This window comes from Athalia rosae, chromosome 2 (genome assembly GCF_917208135.1).
Source record: "Athalia rosae chromosome 2, iyAthRosa1.1, whole genome shotgun sequence".
NCBI lineage: Eukaryota > Metazoa > Arthropoda > Insecta > Hymenoptera > Athaliidae > Athalia > Athalia rosae.
Genome location: NC_064027.1, coordinates 27,746,200 through 27,754,841, shown reverse-complemented (window position 1 = coordinate 27,754,841; position 8,642 = coordinate 27,746,200). Strand labels below are relative to the sequence as shown.

Here is an 8,642-nt window from a genome sequence, read left to right as displayed (position 1 = left end):
AACCTCGTACATAGTATGCTACATATTACCATTATACTACAGACCGTGTATAGTGAAATTTCGGCAAGATTTGCACCATGTGCCGAAGTGCACGTTCTGAAAACTAATGTAGAATTGAAATCGTACGATTTTTTATTTTCTTTCAATTTTTTTTTTTTTTTTCTCCCATACCACTTACGCAATTATGCGTAAATACATCGCATACCTGAAGAAGTTTTACAGTATCTGTCTATGACAGCGATAATTAATTCAAATATCTTTAGCGAAATTTCAAACGAAAGGAGAAAAAAAAAACAAAAAAATTGTCAAGGTCACAGCCAAGTAGCTGAGTGATTTGTCATCGAATGTCCCATACCTACGTGTACACTGTATGTACATACGTGCACGACGCATACCGTCCAAAGAGAAACTGCAGATCCGTATTTGGATTTCAACTCTCCTTACGGTTTTATTTTCGCCTGGTCATCGAAGATGAGTGTACATTGCTCTCAAATTGGCCGCTCGTTGCTCTCGTCGGCTACTTACATGCATAATTCCAGGGGGGAAAAAAATCATTATTCACATCTACATACGTGTACAATCCCACGTACGTATATATCCGTGGTTACGCGATCTCGCTTATCGTGCGTTGAAAAGCGCGACTGCGGGACATGACACAAGAAAGTACTCTTAAAAAGTACGCGAGTGTTCGCAGCAAGCACCTTATCTGGTGGTATATGAGTGACGTAAAATGCAGTAATAACACCGTCAGTCACAAACGTCAATCATGCGGGGATAAAAGAACCGTCGAATGAAAAGCGCGTTTCTCCTTCGTTTTAAACGTTCATTAATTTTTTTGATATTCAAGAATTTTGTTCAATCTTTTAGTGGATAGGAAAACCGATAGAATTCATCATTTCTATTCACTAACGATGGTTTGAATAAAAAACGAAAATTGAAAAATTCAATTATTTGCAGTATCGAAAGCAGATAATACCAAAATGAAATCTTTATGAAAAATCCTGCTCAACTATGGGTGAACGAAAAATTGCGAATGATGTTGAAAATAATTCAAATCGATAGTAATAATAATTCCTCACTCTGTAAAAGTTACGTACTAGCAAAGGAATTTCACGAAAGTTTAAAAGTTGCTGTTGTATATATACAATACGAAGTGAAGATGTCATATACATGTAGATGCGCGATGCTTTGAATTTTGATTGCGGGCGGGCATTAGGCGCATACCTTATAAATTTAATACAAATATAGATATATGTTTGTATTGAAAAATTTACGTACAGGCGCATTCATTTAACCTTGAGAGTTGTAATTTGCCTTAACCCAGTTATAAACGTCGCGCAGAAATTTCAATTTCATAATGCACAGATGTAATTATTACGTAGGTACAATATTAATGTAGGTAGTAGGTACGGACGTACGGATACATATGTATGAAAATCATACACATCTGTATTATTAAGTGAGTGAAAAATAAGATATCCCATATGTAAAGGTGAGTACATGAAACACTGATGAATAGCAGTATAAGACAGAAAGACAAAAAACTTTGAAAGAAATCACATACGTGTTTTAAACTATAAAAGTTATCAGAAGAAAATCGCTAGGAAAATCAAAGAGGGTGTTACGTCCTGCGAACTCTTGCAGTTCCCAAGGTTCATCTCCTTATCTCTCGTGCATAGCGAACACCTCAGACTGAAATACTGTAGCAGTGTTTCCTAGGACCAGCGACAAACTCAGCCTGGGCCCTCCACTCCAGATTCCAGTACCAGCCCCTTGCCCTTTATTCGTCTTGCTCGGATTGATCCTGAGTGAGTGCGATTCGCATCCAGTTTTACAGGAGGTCGAGTGCCTTTTGCATCCTATTCGTCATGCATTGTGGGTGATCGCCTGATAATAATAATGATGATAGTAATGATAATAATGATAACCACAATAATGATCATCGTCCGTACAAGTATCAGTATTATCTAACGAAACGATCGCGGTTTGCTTATCGGTACCAAGTTGATGGCGAGACAAAAAAATTTTTAATGAAAAACAAAAAAGATGAGTTGACAAATCATACCTGTACGATATGATCTGTCCGCATTGCGGAGGCGAACAAATAAAATAAATGAATTGACTCAATCATACATAAGAATTGATCGAGAAGAGTTGGTAGTTGCTGATAGATTTAAGCATAGTTGACAGGTGAGCGGCGGCAGCTCACAAATATAAAAAACGATGGCTTTGCCCTTAATTGTAACAATTATCACCCTCGTCTGCTGCCTCAATGGGCCTACAGCCGTCGACGGTAAGAATTAAATTATAATAATATGCCTACGTGTATTTCGCGGCGTAGTTTACACGCGATGAAAGTGCAGACCATAGTGTCTATATTCCATTATAATATGAGGTGAGAGTTTACTCATTCATTTATTTGTATATTCATGTATAGGGGAACGCGGGACGATATGGGGTAGCGGGGCAGAATGGGGTACCCCTAAAATTTTATGAAAATTTGTTCAAAATGATCGAAAAAGACTTCAAACATCATTCTGGATTTTTTTTTCTCACGGATTCCTTAAATAGGTACCCCATATTGCCCCGCGTTCCCGTATATATAAATTTTCATAACTTCCGGTTTATTAGTATCGATACACGAAAAAATACATGTATCTTTTTACCAATCTACTGCAACTTTCGGATATTTGGAATTACATATAATAATAATCAAGCACGCACGTATGGGTATAAGTATACCTGAATTTTAGATTGGTGACTGAAGAAAACTTGTTTATGATAATAATAATCACAATAATGATGATGATAATGATGGAAAATGATAGTTTACATTGAAACAAGTTTTTTTTTCTTCCTCAACTTCCCACAGCTTCCTGTATACTTTATACTGTAAGGTATGGCTATGCGTTTATACTTTAAAGGCACAAGAGTACGAAAGCGAGACGTGTGTTAATGAACGAGAAGTCAAACATAACTATTTTATTACCGGCCGAAAATTAATTATAATTAATTACAAATATTCCGCTAATTGAAACGCTGCTAATCGTATACGTGTGTATCATTGAATCAGGGTATCTTAATTACATTACGAAATGCATGAAATTGCCTAATTCCAATGCATCTTCATAAAATCCGAGTTTAATTTGATAATTTAACTCGCATAGGCACCGGTGTATTACTCGACATCTGAAACCTGAAAAATTCATTCATGAATACTTTCGTTAGTTACCCTCAGGCCAATCAGAATTAAATGATACTAATATCGCGCTCACAATCAGCTGTGTGCACTGAGTACGTTCATTCCTGTTTTTATTAAATCGCAGATTATGAAAATCGATTATCAACGATCTATTTTATTGTTCGTTCGTATATAGCTGTCCGTCCGCAATTAATCAAACATCTGTTTTATCAGTAACTTGAACGATATATCTAATAAATAAAAGAGGGGGGTCGCTGATGCAGAACCAAGAAAAATACGAAAATTATCTTCAACCCAAACATTTGGTACATTACTTTGAAGAAAAAATAGAAGAAAATTCATTGAACTATTGTCGTGAATATAGTAGGCTGATCTGATCATCTGCTTCTAGTTTTTTTTTTCTTTTCTAGCAGTTTATTATCTTTCTCAAAGCTCGGCTGATTATGGTGTGATGATTTATGATTAAGATTGGTCACGATAATCGTGATTTTTTCATTAATAGAAACGAAAGAAAAAATTTCAAACGGTCACAGATACATAGGATTTGGCGTGAATTGCCCCATACATGTAATAGAAATGTTCCAAATTACTTCAACATACGCAGCATTTATCGAACGATACCCCATGGGAAAAACGGGAGCAATCTTTCTTTTGTCATTCTTTGCTTCACTTTGTTTTTTCTCGTACTGAATTACACGAAATATTATAATAACTCTGTTTTGTATTCCTGTAAATTTTTTAAAATAGGGAAGAAGGGTTTTGGGGCCGGTGAGCAGGAATGGGGTTACGTGACCGTGCGCCCTTACGCGCATATGTTTTGGTGGCTTTATTATACAACAGCGAAAGTGTCCGATTTTACGGAAAGACCGTTGCTTATTTGGCTGCAAGGAGGCCCCGGAGCTTCTTCGACTGGTTACGGAAATTTCGAAGAGTTAGGACCTCTGGATTTGGACCTCAAACCAAGAAATTATTCATGGGTAGGTATAGGAGTGATGAATTTTCTAAGTTATTTTATTTCAGACTATAGCATTGCATGCGCCACATTTGATTTCATTCGTCGTATAAAATTTTTGACCCGTAATTTCTTTTTCAATCTCACATCATTATATTTCACACGCATGTCGAGGGTTTTTTTTTGTCAATTTACGAATTTTTTACGTCGAGATATCTTCATTTTTCTGCTCCAAAAAGCGAAAAATTGGAGATAGGTCAATTTGGCTTTCAGATTCGGGTTCCTGAGATAAAAATACATAGGATTAGCATAGAAAAGCCGAGAAAAAAAAATGTTGATTTTTGACCCCAAAATTGAAAAAATTCCAAGGGGTACCCCTTTGGATTTTTTCAATTTTCGGCCGAAAATTTTTATTTTTTAAAATTGGTTGAATGACACTTTTCTTACGTATTTTTACCTCAGAAACACGAATCCGCTGGCCAAATTGAGCTACGAATTTTTCTCACTGAGATATCTCCATTTTTCTGCTTCAAAAAGTGAAAAATTGGCGATAACTCGATCAATTTCACAGATAGATCAATTTGGCTTTCGGATTTGGAATCCTGAGATCAGAATACGTAAGAATAGCATATAAAATGAAATATTTTTTTTTCGCCCAAAATTGACAAAATTTCAAGGGGTACCCCTTTGGATTTTTTCGATTTTTGGGCCAAAAATGAAGTATTTTAAAAATCGATCGTAGGGCACTGTTCTCACGTATTTTGACCCCAGGAACAGGAATCCGTTGAGTAAATTGAGCTACGAAATAATCGCATCTAGATATCTCTATTTTCCTAGGGATATCGTTCATAATTTTTCATTTTCCAAGTCTAAAAATGATTTTGATATCAGAATCACGTTTTTTTCTGAATCGATCGGAAATATTGGGCTTTTACCGATGTACGTACATATAAAACCAAATCGGATTGTTCTCTGATTTATTTGTGTAATTCTTGCAAAATCGTTGATCCTCCGTATGTGATGTGCTCCGCAGGTCAAAGATTACAACGTCATCTTCATCGACAATCCCGTCGGCAGCGGCTTCAGTTACGCAGAAAGAAGTTCCGGATACCCGAGAAATAATGCGGCAATAGCCAGCGATCTTCTAGTTTGCATCAAAAAATTTTTAACAGATTTTCCCGCATTCCAAAAAGTACCAACTTACATAACTGCGGAATCTTATGGAGGAAAAATGGCCGCAGAATTCGCCTACGTCTGGTACCAGGTTGGAAAATTTATATTAATTCGACTAATTCATGTTAGGCAGATCTTAACGACTCGTTGCAATTGTTCTGTCTATGTATCTCTGGGTGTCGTATGCGAATTACAAAAAATGAAATCCAATTCGGCTGGTTCGATTCAAAAATATGTGGGCGACGACGAGGACGATTTTGACCCGGTGTCGGTTCAAAGAATTTTGAAAAGATTGTGACTTGTTTCTATTCGTTACATTTAACGCTCCGCTACACCGGTAATTTTAATTCCAGGCACAAAAGCAGGGGAAGATTACCAGCAATTTGAAAGGAGTGGCAATGGGCGATTCTTGGATATCACCTATGGACTCCGTGAACACCTGGCCAACGTTTCTCCTCTCAACGGTTACTTACGCAAATATTAAATACCGCGATACTCCAAGGAAAATCATTAATATTCCAAAATCTCGAAACTGCACTTCCATTATATTCATATAGCGTCAAAAATTGGGTCCAAGTTTCAAAAATGTATAGAGCTGTAGATTTTCCTGTGAGAGGGCGCGTATCCTTGTAAAATTAAGATGATCTACAAGATAATGTACAATTTTTTTTGAACATCGAAACAGGGTATGGTAGACACCGATGGATACAATAGAATCAAAAGCTCTACAGATGCGGTGCAACGAGCAGTGGACCAAGGAAGATGGCAGCAAGCGACGTCATTGTGGGGTCGCGCGGAAGGTGTCATTTCGTCCGTCACGAATAACATCGACTTCTACAATATTCTCTACAAAGTCCAATCTTACCGAAGTAACTATGAGTTTCATGTATTTTCGCAGCAGTACATACCGCATCGTTTTTGTAGCATGTTAATTTACTCGTTTGCTTTGTTCTGATCCTTCTTTTTCTCCATTTTGCTTTTCTCACCGGTTGAACAACATTTTGAATCTCGTACACGACAATTGCGAACGATAAAAAAAGTAAAAAAAAAAAAGAAATATAAATGAATTGTAAAAAGTAGAGCGAGCGTAGCCATAAAACGCTGAAATTCTTTTCTCTTCTTCTGCATTTTCTTCGGACTCGTTCAACATTCCTGTCGCGTGATATGAACTCCGTGTCGTTACCCGTGACTATACGTACACCTGTGTAGATGCGTACAATATACACGCCTACCGAAATAATTGAAGTATTCAGATATAAAACTGGAATAAGACCGTGTATTCAACCTTGTTTCCAGCAACTGTCTCATTTGAGGAATTATTTTATTTAATTGTTTGTTATTTTTGTTAATTCAAATTTTTTTATCGTTGACACAGAATCCGCGCAGAAAGGATTACTTCGCAACGATCGTGACGCCCAGCTCGATAGACTGATGAATGGTCAAGTTAAAAAGGCACTCGGATTAAGCGTCGGATGGGGAGCTCAGAGTGGCACCATTTTTTCGGTACTTCAATCCGATTTCATGAAACCGGTGACCGCTCAAGGTGTGTATACTTATAAGCGCGCCGCGGCGCGGGCGAAATATCGAATGGAATAGAGGAATACTTGAAGGGGAAAAAGAGAATCGAAAAAATCGAAAACGGAAAGAAAGTGAATTATATCCTTTCCAAATTCTGGGTGGCCATGCACCTATAATGTTTATAACATAACATTACATTACGGCGACGCGTGTTGCTGCCGCCCAGTATAATAAACAAATAGAAAAGTCTCGTCGCGTCGTGTGCGTACATTTCGCTATTGTATACCTACACTGTCCGAAACGAACGAGACGAGCATACCTATAATTACAACGATTCAGCTTCGAATGTAGGTGTATACTATATCTGGTTAGTTTTAGATTCGAAAGAAATACCCAAGTTATATTATGCAGCAGCAGCAGCAGCAGCATAGCTGCAGCCCGCACAGCAGCGATGTATTCATCCACCCTAACTTTAACGGTTTTAAAATCGCATTTCTAAGAACTCCTCTTTTCTAGAAGTGAAAAACGACCTCGGTTTCTATGAAAGTATTCCAAGACGGGTTTTATTTTCTATTGTTTATTGCCATATACATATTCATCACCCGCATCTGCATGTCGACATATAAGAATTACCTGTTTAATGAAATTGCGATTGTATTTGAAAAAAGATACCTAAAATAAGGTTCAATTACGATCGAAAAAATTGAAATTGAATTTTTCATTCTCACACATTTTTCATATTACTGATGAAAGTAGAAAAATTATTATCGTTGTTATTCTTTTTTTCTAATTTCAGTTGAAAAATTGCTGAACAGCACCGACTTGAACGTCTTCGTATTCACGGCACAGCTTGATCTGATCGTTGACACACTCGGTAAGCGCAGAAAATAATATTATACGTGTTGGATTTCACCGAGAAGTTGTAACAAACCTACTTTAGAATAGAAAAAAAAAAAGTTTATTTTTTCATAAATATTAAACATTCTAACAAGCTAAACGAGCTGTGCGTGAAACTCTCCTAAAAAAGTTACGTTTTACATTTCCATCATGCCTATTTGGGTATACGATTAAATTTTTTCAAAGAATAGAAGGAAAATGAAAGTATAAAGCTTAACGCAAATCTTTTCAGATACGCATGTATATGATATTTATGCGGAATTTGCTCTTTTACAGGACTAATTTCGCTCCGCATTGAATTTCAATGAGATCGCCATTTTCTTTTCGGTGTGATCTCTTTTTTTCAATTGATTTGGTAATCTTTTTCTTTTGCTGAACAGGCACCCTTCTTTGGGTAGAACGTCTGCAATGGCCCAACGCAGCCAGATGGCATGCTTCGAGTCGAGATCCACTGGTCGTTGATTCCGTAATTGAAGGTTACGTTAAAAAATACGATAACTTCAAGATGTACTGGATAAATAGATCAGGACATATGGTAATGATTGAAAGATAAGAAAACGAAAAAAAAGATGATTTATTAGATCGATAACTGTTATGTTTGTATCATTTTCGCAGGTCCCCACCGACAATCCCATAGCCACGGCGGCCATGTTGAAAGACCTTACCAGCAACGCTTAAATCCAGAGACTTGAACGATTGAATAATAATTGGAAAACTAACACTCAATTGAAAAATATATAAGCTTGATGGATACTTACATGTGTGAACTTGATTGTCTGTAATTAATAACTAATTTTACGACTCTATTAGGATCAGAGTCAGAAATAATAGAAAGAACAAATTCTACGCTATCTGCAGGCTGTATGTATGTATACGGAGGGTGTGAAATGCAGTGAAATG

General features: G+C 36.8%; 1 protein-coding gene across 1 annotated transcript; it reads left to right on the top strand.

Annotated features, from left to right (window-relative positions):
- Nucleotides 1-2,128: 2,128 nt before the first annotated feature.
- Nucleotides 2,129-8,499, top strand: LOC105685737 (retinoid-inducible serine carboxypeptidase-like). The gene is made up of 9 exons (XM_012400096.2): nucleotides 2,129-2,293; nucleotides 3,950-4,179; nucleotides 5,188-5,418; nucleotides 5,681-5,791; nucleotides 6,013-6,196; nucleotides 6,703-6,870; nucleotides 7,642-7,719; nucleotides 8,123-8,277; nucleotides 8,358-8,499. Exons 1-9 carry the CDS (start codon nucleotides 2,224-2,226, stop codon nucleotides 8,418-8,420), a joined length of 1,290 nt encoding a protein of 429 aa, XP_012255519.2. The 5' UTR covers nucleotides 2,129-2,223; the 3' UTR covers nucleotides 8,421-8,499.
- Nucleotides 8,500-8,642: the final 143 nt, after the last annotated feature.